Here is a 17,333-nt window from a genome sequence, read left to right as displayed (position 1 = left end):
GAGAGACCTGAAAATAGCTGTGCGGCAACACTTCATCCAACCTGACAGAGCTTGAGAGGAATGGGAGAAACTCCCCAAATGCAGGTGGGTCAAGCTTTTAGCGTCCAACCCAAGAAGTCTCAAGGCTGTAATTGCTGCCAAAAGTGCTTCAACAAAGTACTTAGTAAAGTGTCTGGATACTTATGTAAAAGTGATATCTGTTTTTTATTTGGAGTATTATGTATAAATTGACGAGGCAAAAAAACAATTGAATCAATTTTATAATAAGGCTGTAACCTAACAAAATGTGGAAAAAGTCAAAGGGTGTGAATACTTTCCGAAGGCACTGTAGGTCAGTACCATTCAAATAAAGTGTGAACCAGCTAAAGCCTTTACCCAAGGTTTTGAAGAAACATGTAGACAATCTAAATGCTACTTATGCCATCTACGCATGTACACAAATAAAATAATCAATGAATATTTCAACTCCTTATAATACAAATTAAAATGTGGCTTTTAGCTATGAATCATAGTGGTACACTATCAATACACAAGGCAATGGAACTGAACTATATATGTATTCAGGACAGAAAATAGATCTTTCCTACATCAAACTGTACTAGACTGTACAGTATCAGAAAGTAGATGGAGACTGTCTGTTCAATGTTTCTTCATGGTAGAGATAAGAGCAGAAATGTGGACAATACAGATTTCTGTCTAATAATGTATTGGCAGGCAGTCTCCCGTCTCAGTACTAACCAGGCCTGACCCTGAACAGGCGTGTTCTGGGTGTTATGGCCACAAGCAGTTTTTTTAAAACATAGTTTTCTCCCCGAATTAGGTCCCTAGGCATCTCTGCAACTCCTCAATGGGCTCGGGAGAGGCAAAGGCCAAGTCATGGGTCCTCCGAAACATGACCCGTCTGGCTGGCTGCTTTCTTACCACACCGCCTGCTTGAGCTGGATGTCAGCCGCACCAATATGTTCAATTGACGACGGGATTCAGCTTGCAGGTGCCCGGCCCTATCACAAGGAGTTGCTAGAGCATGATGAGCCAAGAAAAGCCCCACCGGCCAAACCCTCCCTTACCCCAGACAGTGCTGGGCCAATTGTGGGCCCTCCTATGGGGCTCCCGGTCACGGTCCATTGTGACAAAGCCTGGGATCTCATGTTTAAAACACAGCGTGGGGAAAAAATGTCATCATGCACATTTCTCAGGTTAATTTAACAGATAGACAGTCCATTCAGTAGTGGGTTATTTACTCCGGCCCTAGATGGACTGTAGAGGGGCAGGTTTGGTGGTACAGTGAGACCTGTCGTAACCAGTATAAATCTTACTGGTTCCCACTAGGGCTGTAACAATACCAGTATCACAAAAAAATGTCCATGACCAAAATTAAAACACGAAGCAGATCTAACTTTGGTCCTTTAATAACCTGCTGTATGCAATATATTGTTTGCTAAAGCTTGGAAAATAAATACATGTGACTCTGGATGAAAACATAATTTCATTTGATTCCAACATTAGGGATGTTTTCCTAAAGTTAATTTCGCTTTGTGTTTGGTTTCCTTGCCATGATACTAACGAGTATGGTAATACTGGTATCATCCCGGCCTTAGTTCCCAGTCCAGCCTCTTCACTGGTAAGTGTGCATGCGGCGCTCAGCAGCTGCCGCTAACTTTCTGCGTCGCAGGGTCATAGAGTCTAAAACTGAGCCTGCTGGGATGTCATCCTCAAGAGAGGGCAGACCTTCATCGTACTCATCATCGTCGTTCATAGCAGCAGCATTTTCCTCTGGGCTCTTGCTCAGATATCTCCTGAGAGGGGCGCAGGAAGAGAGGAGCAGGTTTTAGTTTAAGACCTCTGCTGGGTTCTTAGGGTTACGGTTGAGCCAGGATGTGGACATGAAGCTAGGGTTAGGGTTGAGGTTGAGCCGGGACGTGGACATGAAGCTAAGGTTAGGGTTGAGGCTAGAGTTAGGGTTGTGGTTGAGGCTAGTGTTGAGGCTAGAGTTAGGGTTGAGGCTAGGGTTAAGGTTGAGCCGGGATGTGGACATGAAGCTAGGGTGGTATTTAATATTGGCTTATTTAAAAATTAAAAATACTTTGGCTCAGCTTGATTTAGCTTGCCTGGTGCAATGGAACCAATAGAATAGTCCCAAAAGTGCAACTGCAGACCCTGCCCATCTAACAAACTGTATTTGAAAGAAGACAAGTACTATTTAAAGCCAGGCATGTTAATGTCCTGGTGCCGGGGGACATGTCTATCGGTGTGCTAATGGGGTCAGTGCTGCTCAGAGCCTCATGACCAGGTCGTATTATTAGCCATCGCTGACAATAGTGATCAGTACCATTAAACAGGAGAATGAGAAACACAATGAGCTGAATGGAATAGAGCAGCATGAAAAGGTGAAAAGCACAGGGTACGACCCCTTTAGCATACAATACCAAATATTCTAACAAAAACACCAATAGACAAGTGGGCACAAACAGAGCATAGAAAGGTAGTAAATATGATAAAATAGACAATTTGCGTCATTTGCAACATCCATAATAGATCAATTTGAAATCCAGGCTAGGAGGTTAGGAACTGGAAGTGTTCCATTGAAGTCAGTGCTTTCTTTTTAACTTTAAATAAACAGATCCAGTACCTCTGTGCTCGTAGCAGTAGCTCATCTTTCCTCTGTAGCAGTATCTTCTGTCTCTCCTCGGCTGACTTGGAGAAGCGGCTGCCTCTGACCTCAAAGTCCTCCACCTCGGGGGTCACGAACTCTGAACTCCCGCTGGCCCCACCCACATCTTGTGGGGAGGGGTTGACCTGGGAGGCGGAGTGATCCACAGGCTGGAGAGGGAGACAGCAGACATTTTAAGCAGACCTGGAAGTCAGGTATGCTCTAAACTTACTGTGGAAGTGTCCCAAGAAGGCTTTTTTCAAGTCCTTTTGGGTATCGGCTCATGGGATGAATTGACCCTGAACTCTATTTTAGCCCTTCCTTATGTTAATGTCACATCCAAGGAGACCACATAAGCACCCACACAACCAGCGTGTGGAGTTCCCTGTAGCAGTGTGGGACTGACCTGTATGGGGAAAGGAACCACAATGCGTCCGTCCAGGATGTTGTCAGTGGTGACCTCTACAGAGCGGGTCAGCTGCAGATCCTGCAGCACAAGATGGTAGGGAACCTCCGGAAACATCTCCCCGATTTGATGGGCCTAAAGATAGCGAGAGAGGAGATGTAGCATTATTTAAAATATCTAATGTAGCCTCCTATCTTTACCTCCTTATCTTCATTGTTACTGACATGAGAGAATAGCACAGGTGAAAGTTAACAAGAATATAATGAGACACTGGTAAAAAGAAAAACAAGTAATGGATGGACCCCACAAACACTGACCATGGCATTGAGCTGGGAGTTGTTGGCCTGTTGTACGATTCCCAGGATGTTGGTTGTGTGCATCACTTCCACAGAGAAACTGGGCAGCCAGCTGGCAATGCGAGAACCTAGTAGGGGTGAAATAAATGCACGGTCAAGCTCGTTAGATATTCACGGAGAGGTGTCCTCTCTAATCTGTATATGGATTTAGAGTGGTGAGAGAAAAGCCTGAATAGTCACCAACTGTGTCAGATTAACCACTGAGAGGATGTCTATCTGCATATTTTATGGGTGTTACTCTTGGCCCTAAAGATAGGGACTACAGATGTCATTTAGTTTCATAGCCAACACTGACATTTACATTGATGAGTAAAGAATTTGACAGGGTTAACTACTGTAATCAAAAATATCCTGTCAATGGGGGTGAGGCCTGAAATGGTCCCATGGGTTTGGGACTTTCTCTCTGACAGGAGACACCAGGTCATTATGGTGCCCCATCTGAATGAGAGTCCCTCGTGTGGGGTGGCCCAGGGGACCCTCCTTGGCCCGGTCCTTTTCCTTGGCCTCAATGACGCCGAACATGAAGCTGCCAACCCTGTGTGGAAATATGTATTTTCTAGATATGTGGTAGTAGTGTAGTGGCCTGAGGAAACACACTTAATGTGTTGTGTAAAGTGTTATGAAATGTAATGTAATATTTGAAGTTGTATATAAGGGCCTTAATGTTGCTGGACCCCAGGAAGAGTAACTGCTGCCTTTGCAGGAACTAATGGGGATCCTTAATAAATACAAATACAAAGCTGCCACCCATACCATGTCTTTATAGTATTGTTGTTTGTATACAAAACATTAAGAACACCTGCTCTTTCCATGACAAACTGACCAATGGCTGCACCATTGAGAGCATCCCGACCTAGCTGCATCGCCGCCTGGTATGGCAACTGCTCGGCATCCGACCGCAACATGCTACAGAGGGTAATGTGTATGGCCCATTACATCACTGGGGCCGAGATCCCTGCCATCCAGGAACTCTATACCAGGTGGTGTCAGAGGAAGGCCCTAAAAATGGTCAAAGACTCCAGCCACGCAAGTCGTAGACGGTTCTCTCGGTTACCGCACGGCAAGCAGTACCGGAAAGCCCAGTCTGGTACCAAAAGGCTTAACAGCTTCAACCCCCAAGCCATAAGACTGCTGAACAGTTAATCAAATGGCTACACAGACTATTTACATTGACACCCTTATTTTATTATTATTTGTTGTACTGACTCTTGCACAGGCTTGATGTACACTCAGTGGAATCCACACACACACAAAGTACTCTGTTATTATCTATGCCTTTTCACTTTACCCCAACCTACATGTACATATTACCTCTACCTCGTACCCCCGCATATTGACTATATAGCCTAGTTATTGCTATTTTATTGTGTGTTACTATTTTTCCTTTAGTTTATTTAGATTTTTGTTCACGGTAAGGTTGTATTTGGCGCATGTGATAAATAACATTTGATGTCACTAAATCCACTTCAATCAGTGTAGATGATGGGGAGGAGACAGGTTAAAGTAGGATTTTTAAGCCTTGAGACAATTGAGAGATGGATGTTGTATGTGTGCCATTCAGAGTGAATGGGCAAGACAAAATATTTAAGTTTTTTGAACGGGGTATGGTAGTAGGTGGCAGGCACCCCGGTTTGTGACAAGAACTGCAACACTGCCAGGTTTTCACACTCAACAGTATCCTGTGTATCAAGAATGGTCCACCATCCAAATTACATCCAGCCAACTTGACACAACTGTGGGAAGCATTGGAGTCAACATGGACCAGCATCCCTGCGCAATGCTTTCGACACCTTGTAGAGTCCACTCCCTGATGAATTGAGGCTGTTCTGAGGGCAAAGGTGGGGTGCAACTCAATATTAGGAATGCGCTCCTAATGTTTTGTACACTCAGCATATATTGCATATTTTAACATTTTTAATATAATACAGTTTTACTGGTTTAGGATTTTACTATTTGATAATTATTTAATTATTCGTGTTGAATGTAAGCACCAACTGTCAGAGCAGCTCACAGATTACTGCACATAGCCCACCTATAATTTATCCCAAACAACTACCTCTTTCCCAACTGTATTTAATTTATTTATTTATTTTGCTCCTTTACACCCCAATATTTTTATTTCTACGTTGCACATTCTTCCATTGCAAAACTACCATTCCAGTGTTTTACTTGCTATATTGTATTTACTTTGCCACCATGGCCTTTTTTGCCTTTACCTCCCTTCTCACCTCATTTGCTCACATTGTATATAGACTTGTTTATACTGTATTATTGACTGTATGTTTGTTTTACTCCATGTGTAACTCTGTGTCGTTGTATCTGTCAAACTGCTTTGCTTTATCTTGGCCAGATCGCAAGTGTAAATGAGAACTTGTTCTCAACTTGCCTACCTGGTTAAATAAGGGTGAAATAAATAAAGAAAAATAAAAAAATAGGTGTACAATTCAGTCTGACTGAGAGAAACCAATAAAACCTACTACTTATTTACATACTTTTAAAGCACCAAAACATGTAAGCAAAGCAATGTTCTAGAATATTGGACCGTTGGCTTTGATACTTTTCGAATTCTCAGCACGGCTCAAGCAATTTCTCCAACTGTCAACACACCCAAATGAATATAGAGGACACATACCGGAGATACGTTGGTTGGGAATTTAGTGCGTCCCCCGCAGACGGTGGTCTCAGAAACGCATAGCTATGTCACAATGAGATGCGGGACTATGATTTACACTTAAGCCTAAATGTTGATTAATGTCTCCTGTCCCTGTGAAATAAATTGGTTCTGATTCTGGGTGCTAGTAAAAAAGTAGAAAAGTGAGTATACTGGGTGAGTGTTGGGGCCTCACCATCAAAGTGGAAGAAGTGGTTGTGTTGGTTGAGGTGTTGCCTTGCATCTGGCCCGGGGCCTCCAGGGCCCATGTTGTCTTCCAGCATGGGCTCCCTTTGCCTCTCCTCTCTCTCTCCTCCAGCCCCCTCGCTGATGTTCAGAGACATACGGCACGTGGGACACGACGTGTCCTGCTCCAACCAGGAACGCAGGCAAGAGCTGGGCACACAAAAACACACTGTTAATAGTAACCATAATAATGCTTTGATTTTATGTAGCACTAGGCACAATGTTAAATCATGATAATGGACTGGAGTTATGTATAGCAGAATAGATAGTTGTGGTTGCTGAAATGCACACTGCATGGGGGTTAAGTGTTTTTGCATATCTGCTCACTTGTGGAAGAGATGTCCACAGGGCAGCTTGCGTGCTGTCAACATGGAGTCCCAGCAGATAGCACAGTCATCATTGTTCGCTACAAGCTCATCAGAGGTGGCCACAGCAAACCTGCAATCAACAATATACTTAGAAGAACAATACTTTGCCCATTTTCTTTTCAGATCATGGAAATTAATATTTTCCTTTCAACCTTTTGCCTTCAAATATCCCTTAGAGCATAGATGGATACAGCTATAACACAATGTAATGTAAATAAATTCAGGTACAGTTCAGTATGTAGAAAGATAAAGCTTGACTGAGCAACAAACCTGGCCTCCATGTTGTTGATGACACGGAGGTAGTTCTTGTGGCGACGTATTCTCTTCTGCACCTCATGGAACAGGTAACGCAGCTGCATGAAGATCACCAGGCTGGCCATAGAGAGCCAGATGTTACCAAACAGCTGAGAGGAGAAGGGGAGAAGAGGGAGAGAAGAGGAGAAAAGAGCAGAGGAGAGGATAGGAGAAAGAGTTGGTAGAAAGAAGACATTCTCGTTACAACATGAAGGGACCTATAGATAAATGGACACTAGTACCAAGTCAAATAGGAACATGCCGCTCTTGTGCAGTTGTTTTGTGTGAAAGTGAGTGGATGTGAGGATGGGTGTTGAACTCACCAGCATGTGGATGTGGTGCATAAGGTCCAACCCCAGCAAAGCCAGCTCCATCACAAAGTCAGTGTAGTAAACGTAGGATCCTTTACTCTCCCAGGTGCCCTCATGGTTCAAGTCCCACAGGTGGATAAAGTACCTGGAGGAAGCAGAAACAGGTGTTCAGTGCGTGCCTGCGGCCTTTTCAGATTGTTACAGGCTTTGGATTTTCCATTTATATTTAGAGGTTTGATGTTAGCACGTGGGGCGCACAGACTGGTGTCACTTCGTTAGTCAGCTTGTGTTACACCTGTGCTAGTTTGTCATCTTGTTAGTGGGAAGGTGTCTGGCCCAGGTGATTTTTAAGAGTGGCTGGCCCAGTGCCCCAGTTGTCTGGAGAGATGTGGAAGGTCAACTCTCCTTAGATTTCTAGAAAAACAATCCTTTATCTGATCTTCCCCGTTTTTGTTTTGCTCCAACATTTTGGTTTGCTTCCTGTCTTTGAGTTTGGTGTGGGTTATTTTATTTGTCTCTTAGTGGGCACATTTAGTGGGTGCTCATGGTGGGTGTCTTTTAGGTTCCAGTTGTTGTTGCTATGCAACTTTCAGTGGACAGCCCCAAGAGTATCCTTCCTAAAACCCCACCTGTTTCATTCTGTTTCATTTTGTTTGATGACAGTGACTATTTGTTAGATCCCCCTTCTGTTTGAGTGCCATGTTTGGTTTTCATGCTGGGGAACCAGCATGTACCACCAGTTGGTAACGGTTTATAAAAGATATACAATATTTTGGCAATTGCCTGCACAATCACTTACCGGATAATGACATGTCCAGTTCTAACAGACACCAGTATACACTGAAAGAAAACATAAGAGAACAATGGTCTGGTTAGATAATGGGGAGCATCATCAGATAAGGCCATGATGTATACATTAAAAACAGGCAGATAAGCACTACACCGCAAATGTTTATCCATATAGAATAGAGAAACAAAGGCAAGAGGACCCAAAATACTTTTTAAATGTCGCCTCCATCTCAAAATGCATTGGAGAAACATTCCTTTCCTGATGCGAGGAGACACGATGAATCAAGGAAAAACAGTTGAGATCCACCTGGGGAGCGGGCTCCAGGCATCCTACCTCAGCGGCCATGAAGGCGACGGTGTGTACGCCGTGGGGATTTCCCAGGAGCCCACAGAGCAGAGCCAAGCCACAGCAGGTCAGCAGCATACCCACCAGCAGGGTCAGAACCCTCACATGGCTGTCCATAGGAGTGGTGGGTGAGAATGACAGCTGTAACAACACACACAAGACTCAATGATAAAGTACGATACTGCCGTGGATGATAATAGAATATCATAACATTAAAAACCCTATTCATGAACCGGGGAAATTAGAGTTTGTTTTACAAAACAAAGACACTATTGATTAGCCTTACAGATATTGGCTAAATACAAATGATGAAACAATATTGTGAGAAGAGGATAACTCCTATATAGGACTATTGGAAACGAACATATTCAAAGCGGTCCTTGCAGAGCTGGACCATGAGGTGCATGAAGACGAGGACAGCAAACCACAGACACCACATCACCACCTCCTCCACCGTCTGAACGTTGAGCACCCCGAAGATGAAGATAAACTTGTAGAAGATGAAGTTCCAGAACTTGTCCTTTAGGTGCTGTTTCGACAGAGAAAGCAGCCAGGGCAGATAGGGCATTACAACATTTGATTTAGTGGCAATAGATTTCTTGTTTTGAGGAAGGATTGTTGACATATTTTACAGTTGTATCTAAAAGCATAATTGAGCAATGATTTATCAAAGATTGGCATATTTATTACATTTTGGCCTTATCCAGGCATCTCATCTGGGTTTCGTGAGGATTTAATTCAGCTGCATAATAAAATGTTTATGATAGTGGCCTCGATCTTAGCATGCATATCTCAATGACTACTAATGAAATTACATTCCCATTATACCCCAGTTACTGGGGACCTGGCAGTTTGCAGTAAGTGTTTCAAAGAAAAACATTAGGCTACCTGGTTAACGAATGACATTACCTAGAAAAACACCAAACACATTCCTACTTACCTGTTTTTCACTGACACGGAGCGGCCCAAAGACAATGCACTGGATCACCTTTGCAATCAGCATCAGGACACAGCAGGCTGTATTCACCATCACCTGATCAACATGACATATTGAATTGAACGTTAAATCAGCCATCAAATGAAACAGCAAATTGACACTATATCCCAAATCCATTATTTCAATATCAAGGTCAAAGTTTGTCCCGGGTTACGAAAGTCTCAATTGCGATATCAGCACAATATCTATCGGACTAATCTCCACGGTACAGGAAGTTTCTGATGAACTTCACCAACAGTGTGGAGCCAAGACCAAGCTTTCTGGAATATACTGTACAAAGTCAAAGGTTTGGACAATCCTGATGAATTTACCGTGTTAAATGAGGCCTCACCTCCTGGTTACACTAGTGACCATATCACCCATGCATCCCGCAAAGGCGGGGGTGTTGCTAACATTTAAGATAGCAAATTTCAATATAGAAATCTATGCAGCCTACTCAATCACTTTTTATAGCTACTGTTTACAGGCCACCTGGGCCATATACAGCATTCCTCATTGAGTTCCCTGAATTCCTATCGAACCTTGTAGTCATAGCATTGTAGTTATTGTAGTCATATTAACATTTTTGGTGACTTTAATATTCACATGGAAAAGTCCACAGACCCAGTCCAAAAGGCTTTTCGGAGCCATCATCGACTCAGTGGTCTCTGGACCTACTCACTGTCATACGCTGGACCTAGTTTTGTCCCATTGAATAAATGTTGTGGATCTTAATGTTTTTCCTCATAATACTGGACTATCGGACCACCATTTTATGACATTTGCAATTGCAACAAATAATCTGCTCAGACCCCAACCAAGGAGCATCAAAAGTCATGCTATAAAATCACAGACAACACAAAGATTCCTTGATGCCCTTCCAGACTCCCTCTGCCTACCCAAGTACGTCAGATGACAAAAATCAGTTAACCACCTAACCGAGGAACTAAATTTAACCTTGCGCAATACCCTAGATGCAGTTGCACCCCTAAAAACTAAAAACATTTCTCATAAGAAACTAGCTCCCTGGTATACAGAAAAAACCTGAGCTCTGAAGCAAGCTTCCAGAAAATTGGAACGGAAATGGCGCCACACCAAACTGGAAGTCTTCCGACTAGCTTGGAAAGACAGTACCGTGCAGTATCGAAGAGCCCTCACTGCTGCTCGATCATCCTATTTTTCCAACTTAATTGAGGAAAATAAGAACAATCCGAAATGTACTTTTGATACTGTCGCAAAGCTAACTAAAAAGCAGCATTCCCCAAGCAGCATTCCCCAAGTGAGGATGACTTCAGCAGTTATAAATTCATGAACTTCTTTGAAGAAAAGATCATGATTATTAGAAAGCAAATTACAGACTCCTCATTAAATCTGCGTATTCCTTCAAAGCTCAGTTGTCCCGAGTCTGCACAACTCTGCCAGGATCAAGAGAGACACTCAAGTGTTTTAGTACTATATCTCTTGACACAGCGATGAAAATAATCATGGCCTCTAAACCATCAAGCTGCATACTGGACCCTATTCCAACTAAACTACTGAAAGAGCTGCTTCCTGTGATTAGCCCTCCTATGTTGAACATGATAAACGGCTCTCTATCCACCGGATGTGTACCAAAATCACTAAAAGTGGCAGTAATAAAGCCTCTCTTGAAAAAGCCAAACCTTGACCCAGAAAATATCAAAACTATCGGCCTATATCGAATCTCCATTCCTCTCAAAATTTTTAGAAAAGGCTGTTGCGCAGCAACTCACTGCCTTCCTGATGACAAACAATGTATACGAAATGCTTCAGTCTGGTTTTAGACACCATCATAGCACTGAGACTGCACTTGCGAAGGTGGTAAATTACCTTTTAATGGCATCAGACCGAGGCTCTCCATCTGTCCTCGTGCTCCTAGACCTTAGTGCTGCTTTTGATACCATCGATCACCATATTCTTTTGGAGAGATTGGAAACCCAAATTGGTCTACACGAACAAGTTCTGGCCTGGTTTAGATCTTATCTGTCGGAAAGATATCAGTTTGCCTCTGTGAATGGTTTGTCCTCTGACAAATCAACTGTAAATTTTGGTGTTCCTCAAGGTTCCGTTTTAGGACCACTATTGTTTTCACTATATATTTTACCTCTTAGGGATGTAATTTGAAAACATAATGTTAACTTTCACTGCTATGCGGATGACACACAGCTGTACATTTCAATGAAACATAGTGAAGCCCCAAAATTGCCCTCCCTAGAAGTCTGTGTTTCAGACATAAGGAAGTGGATGGCTGCAAACTTTCTACTTTTAAACTCGGACAAAACAGAGATGCTTGTTCTAGGTCCCAAGAAACAAAGAGATCTTCTGTTGAATCTGACAATTCATCTTAATGGTTGTACAGTCGTCTCAAATAAAACTGTGAAGGACCTTGGTGTTACTCTGAACCCTGATCTCTCTTTTGACGAACATATCAAGACTATTTCAAGGACAGCTTTTTTCCATCTACGTAACATTGCAAAAATCTGAAACTTTCTGTCCAAAAATGATGCAGAAAAATGTATCCATGCTTTTGCTACTTCTAGGTTAGACTACTGAAATGCTCTACTTTCCGGCTACCTGGATAAAGCACTAAATAAACTTCAGTTAGTGCTAAATACGGCTGCTAGAATCCTGACTAGAACCAAAAAATGTGATCATATTACTCCCTACACTGGCTTCCTGTTAAGGCAAGGGCTGATTTCAAGGTTTTACTGCTAACCTACAAAGCATTACATGGGCTTGCTCCTACCTCTCTCTCTGATTTGGTCCTGCCGTACATACCTACACGTACGCTACGGTCACAAGACGCAGGCCTCCTAATTGTCCCTAGAATTTCTAAGCAAACAGCTGGAGGCAGGGCTTTCTCCTATAGAGCTAAATTTTTATGGAATGGTCTACCTACCCATGTGAGAGATGTAGACTCGGTCTCAACCTTTAAGTCTTTACTGAAGACTCATCTCTTCAGTGGGTCATATGATTGAGTGTAGTCTTGCCCAGGAGTGTGAAGGTGAACGGAAAGGATCTGGAGCAACGAACCGCCCTTGCTGTCTCTGCCTGGCCGGTTCCCCTCTTTCCACTGGGATTCTCTGCCCCTAACCCTATTACAGGGGCTGAGTCACTGGCTTACTGGTGTTCTTTCATGCCATCCCTAGGAGGGGTGCGTCACTTGAGTGGGTTGAGTCACTGATGTGATCTTCCTGTCTGGGTTGGGCCGTGGAGGAGATCTTTGTGGGCTATACTCCGGCCTTGTCTCAGGATGGTAAGTTGGTGGTTGAAGATATCCCTCTGGTGGTGTGGGGCTGTGCTTTGGCAACGTGGGTGGGGTTATATCCTTCCTGTTTGGCCCTGTCCGTGGGGTATCATCAGATGGGGCCACAGTGTCTCCTGACCCCTCCTGTCTCAGCCTCCAGTATTTATGCTGCAGTAGTTTGTGTCTGGGGGCTAGGTTCATTTTGTTATATCTGGAGTACTTTTCATTTCTTATCCGGTGTCCTGTGTGAATTTAAGTATGCTCTCTCTAATTCTCTCTTTCTCTCTCTCAGAGGACCTGAGCCCTAGGACCATGCCTCAGGACTACCTGGCACGAGGACTCCTTGCTGTCCCCAGTCCACCTGGCTGTGCTGCTGCTCCAGTTTCAACTGTTCTGCCTGCGGCTATGGAATCCTGACCTGTTCACCAGACGTGCTACCTGTCCCAGACATGCTGTTTTCAACTCCAATTTGTAAGTCGCTCTGGATAAGAGCGTCTGCTAAATGACTTAAATGTAAATGTAAATGTAACTCTCTAGAGACAGAAGGAGCGGTAGAGATACTCTTAATGATCGGCTATGAAAAGCCAAATGACATTTACTCCTGAGGTGCTGACTTGCTGCACCCTCGACAACTACTGTGATTATTATTATTTGACTATGCTGGTCATTTATGAACATTTGAACATCTTGGTCATGTTCTGTTATAATCTCCACTCGGCACAGCAAGAAGAGGACTGGCCACCCCTCATAGCCTGGGTCCTCTCTAGGTTTTCTTTATTTTCTTTTACTATTTTCTACATTGTAGAATAATAGTGAAGACATCAAAACTATGAAATAACACATATGGAATCATGTAGTAACCAACAACAACAAAAAAGTGTTAAACAACTCAAAATATATTTTATATTTGAGATTCTTTAAAGTAGCCACCCTTTACCTTGATGACAGCTTTGTACACACCTTGAATGCATTTCAATTAAAAAGGTGTGCATTGTTAAAGATATGTTGTGGAATTTCTTTCCTTCTTAATGTGTTTGAGCCAATCAGTTGTGTTGTGACATGGTAGGGTTGGTATACAGAAGATAGCCCTATTTGGTAAAAGACGAAGTCCATATTTTGGCAAGAACAGCTCAAATAAGCAAAGAGAAATGACTGTCCATCATTACTTTAAGACATGAAGGTCAGTCAATCTGGAAAATGTCAAGAACTTGAAAGTTTCTTCAAGTGCAGTTGCAAAAACCATCAAGGGGTATACATGAAACTGGCTCTCATGAGAACCGCCACAGGAAAGGAAGATCCATAGATACTTCTGTTGCAAAGGATAAGTTCATTAGAGTTACCAGCCTCAGAAATAAGCAATTAACTGGACCTCAGAATGCAGCCCAAATAAATGCTTCAGAGTTCAAGTAATAGACATCAACTGTTCAGAGGAGACTGCGTGAATCAGGCCATCATGGTCGAATTCCTGGAAAGAAACCACTACTAAAGGACAGCAATAATAATAAGAAACTTGCTTGGGCCAAGAAACATGAGCAATGGACATTAGACCGGTGGAAATCTGTCTTTTGGTCTGATGAGTCCAAATTTGCAATTTTTGGGATTTTTTAATGGATAATCTCCGCATGTGTGGTTCCCACCGTGAAGCATGGAGGTGTGATGGTCTGTGATTTATTTAGAATTCAAGGCACACTTAACCAGCATAGCTACCACAGCATTTTGCAGCGAGACACCATCCCATCTGGGTTGCGCTTAGTGGGACTATGATTTGTTTTTCAACAGAACAATGACCCAAAACACACCTCCTGGATGTGTAAGGGCTATTTGACCAAGGAGAGTGATGGAGTGCTGCATCAGATTACTTGGCCTCCAAAATCACCCAACCTCAAGCCAATTGAGATGGTACGGGATGAGTTGGACCGCAGAATGAAGGAAAAGCAGACAAGTGCTCAGCATATGTGGGAACTCATTCAAGACAGTTTGAAAAGCATTCCAGGTGACTACCTCATAAAGCTGGTTTCAGAGAATGCCAAGAGTGTACAAAACTGTCACCAAGGCAAAGGGTGGCTACATTGAAGAATCTCAAATATATTTGTTGATTTGTTTAACACTTTTTTGGTTACTACATGATTCCATGGTGTGGTATTTCATAGCTTTAATGTCTTCATTAGTATTCTACAATGTAGAAAATAGTAAAAAAAAAGAAAGAAAAACCCTTAAATAAGTAGGTGTGAATAAGTAGGTGTCCAAACGTTTGACTGGTACTGTAGCTCGGACTATATCGATTCACCCAAGGTTAATACTTCAAAAAAATATTAAAACATCTACCTTTTACCTATGTTTGTCCTCTGTAGATGGTTGCCTTTGTTTACTGAAATCTATACTTTTTCAATAAACATTAATCAACCACCACTGATTATTTAATTGTTGAAATTCAATAGGCACATGCGGATTTACACTGAGTTGCCATCTTAGAGCAACACCGATGAGCAAACAGTCTGTAGTTGTATGTGATTAACCCTTTATTGAAAAAGTATGGATTTCAGCAAACAAAGAAAGGCACGCAACTACAGAGGATAAACATAGGTACAAGTTGGCCATTTCATAATTTATATTTTTTGAAGTATTGACCTCAGGCAAATCGATGTGGTCGGAGCTAGATTCCGCAAAGCCTGTTCTCAGCTCCACGCCGTTGGTGAAGTACATCCTTAAACTTTCTTTACCATGGAGTGGAGTTTAGTCCGCTACACAATATTCAGATAGTCATGCTTTGAATTGTACTGAATTATCAACAAACCACAGGAGCAGAGTTCATGAACTTACCCAAACAAAAACAGTGTCTGAGACCAGGTACAACCGGACAGTGGCTGCCACATCGCTAAGGCTGGTGATTGGGTCCTCATCAACATCATCACTTTCTACAGGAGAACTGCTCTGTGTCTGTGTGTACTCTACTGGTTCTGGGACAGTACAGTAGCCACTCAATATTGACCCAGCGAGAAATACAGCACTCAGAGCTGTGTATGTCTGCAAACTGGGCCATGGACATCTCTCCAAAAACAGCAAAGGCATATTGACTGGTGCAAGGTTTGCCACTTTGGAAAGTTCAGATAAATACGTATTGAGTGAACACCTATTTCGAGAGATTATTTTATAAACTAGTGATTTAAAGATGAAATGTCACTTTTTGGAAGACCCCACCAAATACACATAGAAATGTAAGTAATAGATATGTAATTCGCAAGTCCAAGAAGCAGGAGATATGTTGTGTGCGCTGTATCTTTCCTTCCTGTTTTAAATTTTCTTTTACTTTCAGATCAATACACCAGCTTCAAACAGATGAAAATACTATATTTTTTGGTTATTGAAAATATATTTATCGACGGTTTATATGGTACAATGATATGTTTTTATCACAAACTGAAATTAGGCGAACTATTCGATTTTTAGCAAGCAAGCAGGAAATGGTGCAGCGATTTATGCGTAGTGCACATTTAATTTAGCGTTATTTAGAAAACGTTAACTTAATTATCTCGTTTGTAGCCAATACCGTGGTAACATTTGATATGTATCCTCCTTGGCTAGCTAGCTAGCTAGGTATATGGACGACTGGTAAATCAACAACAGTTTAGCTAGCTAGTAACCAGGATTAAAAACTCTTGACATTTCGCCCACGCTGATAACTATGTACGATGTCGCCAAATACCAACTGTATATCGGCGTCTCTCTGAAAAACCGTCAAAGGCTTAACTGTGTCGACCGTCCTATTGCATGTTGCTGTAGCAATATCTCTGAGTTTCCACTTTATTGCGTCTATTTCAGTGTACTTCCGGTTTTGGAGCATCTGGATTCCTCTCTGGATTGGCTGGATCAGAGAGTGCTCTAGTTACATAAAACATATCAGAATTTGTCTGCCTGTGTGAACGCAGCAATGTTTTCTCAGCAAGGGACCTCATTCAGAGTAAGGCATCATACCTACAGTGCCTTCAGAAAGTATTCATACCCGTTTACTTATTCCACATTTTGTTATGTTACAGCCTGAATTCAAAATGTATTAAATATGTTATTCTCACCCATCTACACACAATACGCCTATAATGACAAAGTGAAAACATGTTTTTAGAACTTTTAACACATGTATTGAAAATTAAATACAGAAATCTCATTTGCATAAGTTCACACCCCTGTGTCAATACATGTTAGAATCACCTTTGACAGCGATTACAGCTGTGAATGTTTCTGGGTATGTCACTAAGAGCTTGGCACACATGAATTGTACAATATGTTCACATTATTATTTTCAAAAATGTTCAAGCTCTGTCAAATTGGTTGTTGATCATTGCTAGACAGCCATTTTCAAGTCTTGCCATAGATTTTCAGGCAGATTTGACTCAAAACTGTAACTTGGCCACTCAGGAACCTTCAACGTCCTCTTGGTAAGCAGCAGTATAGTTGGCCTTGTGTTTTAGGTTATTGTCCTGCTGAAAGGTGAATTTATCTCCCAGTGTCTGTGGAAAAAAGACTGAACCAGGTTTTGCTTTAAGATATTCAGCCCCCTTAAGTTAATACTTTGTAGCGCCACCGTTTGCTGCGATTACAGCTGTAAGTCGCTTGGGGTATGTCTCTATCAGTTTTGCACATCGAGAGACTGAATTTTTTTCCCATTCCTCCTTGCAAAA

The 17,333-nt window shown here is 42.3% G+C and overlaps 1 protein-coding gene across 1 annotated transcript; it reads right to left on the bottom strand.

Annotated features, from left to right (window-relative positions):
• Positions 1-1,393: 1,393 nt before the first annotated feature.
• amfra (autocrine motility factor receptor a) lies at positions 1,394-16,501 on the bottom strand. The gene is made up of 13 exons (XM_046346237.1): positions 15,478-16,501; positions 9,357-9,449; positions 8,781-8,945; positions 8,405-8,557; positions 8,081-8,121; positions 7,294-7,426; positions 6,947-7,080; positions 6,636-6,746; positions 6,259-6,458; positions 3,374-3,480; positions 3,057-3,191; positions 2,630-2,820; positions 1,394-1,796 (listed from the first exon to the last, which is right to left on the bottom strand). Exons 1-13 carry the CDS (start codon positions 15,724-15,726, stop codon positions 1,616-1,618), a joined length of 1,893 nt encoding a protein of 630 aa, XP_046202193.1. The 5' UTR covers positions 15,727-16,501; the 3' UTR covers positions 1,394-1,615.
• Between the last annotated feature and the right edge of the window lie 832 nt (positions 16,502-17,333).

This window comes from Oncorhynchus gorbuscha, linkage group LG01, assembly GCF_021184085.1.
Source record: "Oncorhynchus gorbuscha isolate QuinsamMale2020 ecotype Even-year linkage group LG01, OgorEven_v1.0, whole genome shotgun sequence".
NCBI lineage: Eukaryota > Metazoa > Chordata > Actinopteri > Salmoniformes > Salmonidae > Oncorhynchus > Oncorhynchus gorbuscha.
This window is presented reverse-complemented; position numbering and strand designations above follow the sequence as displayed.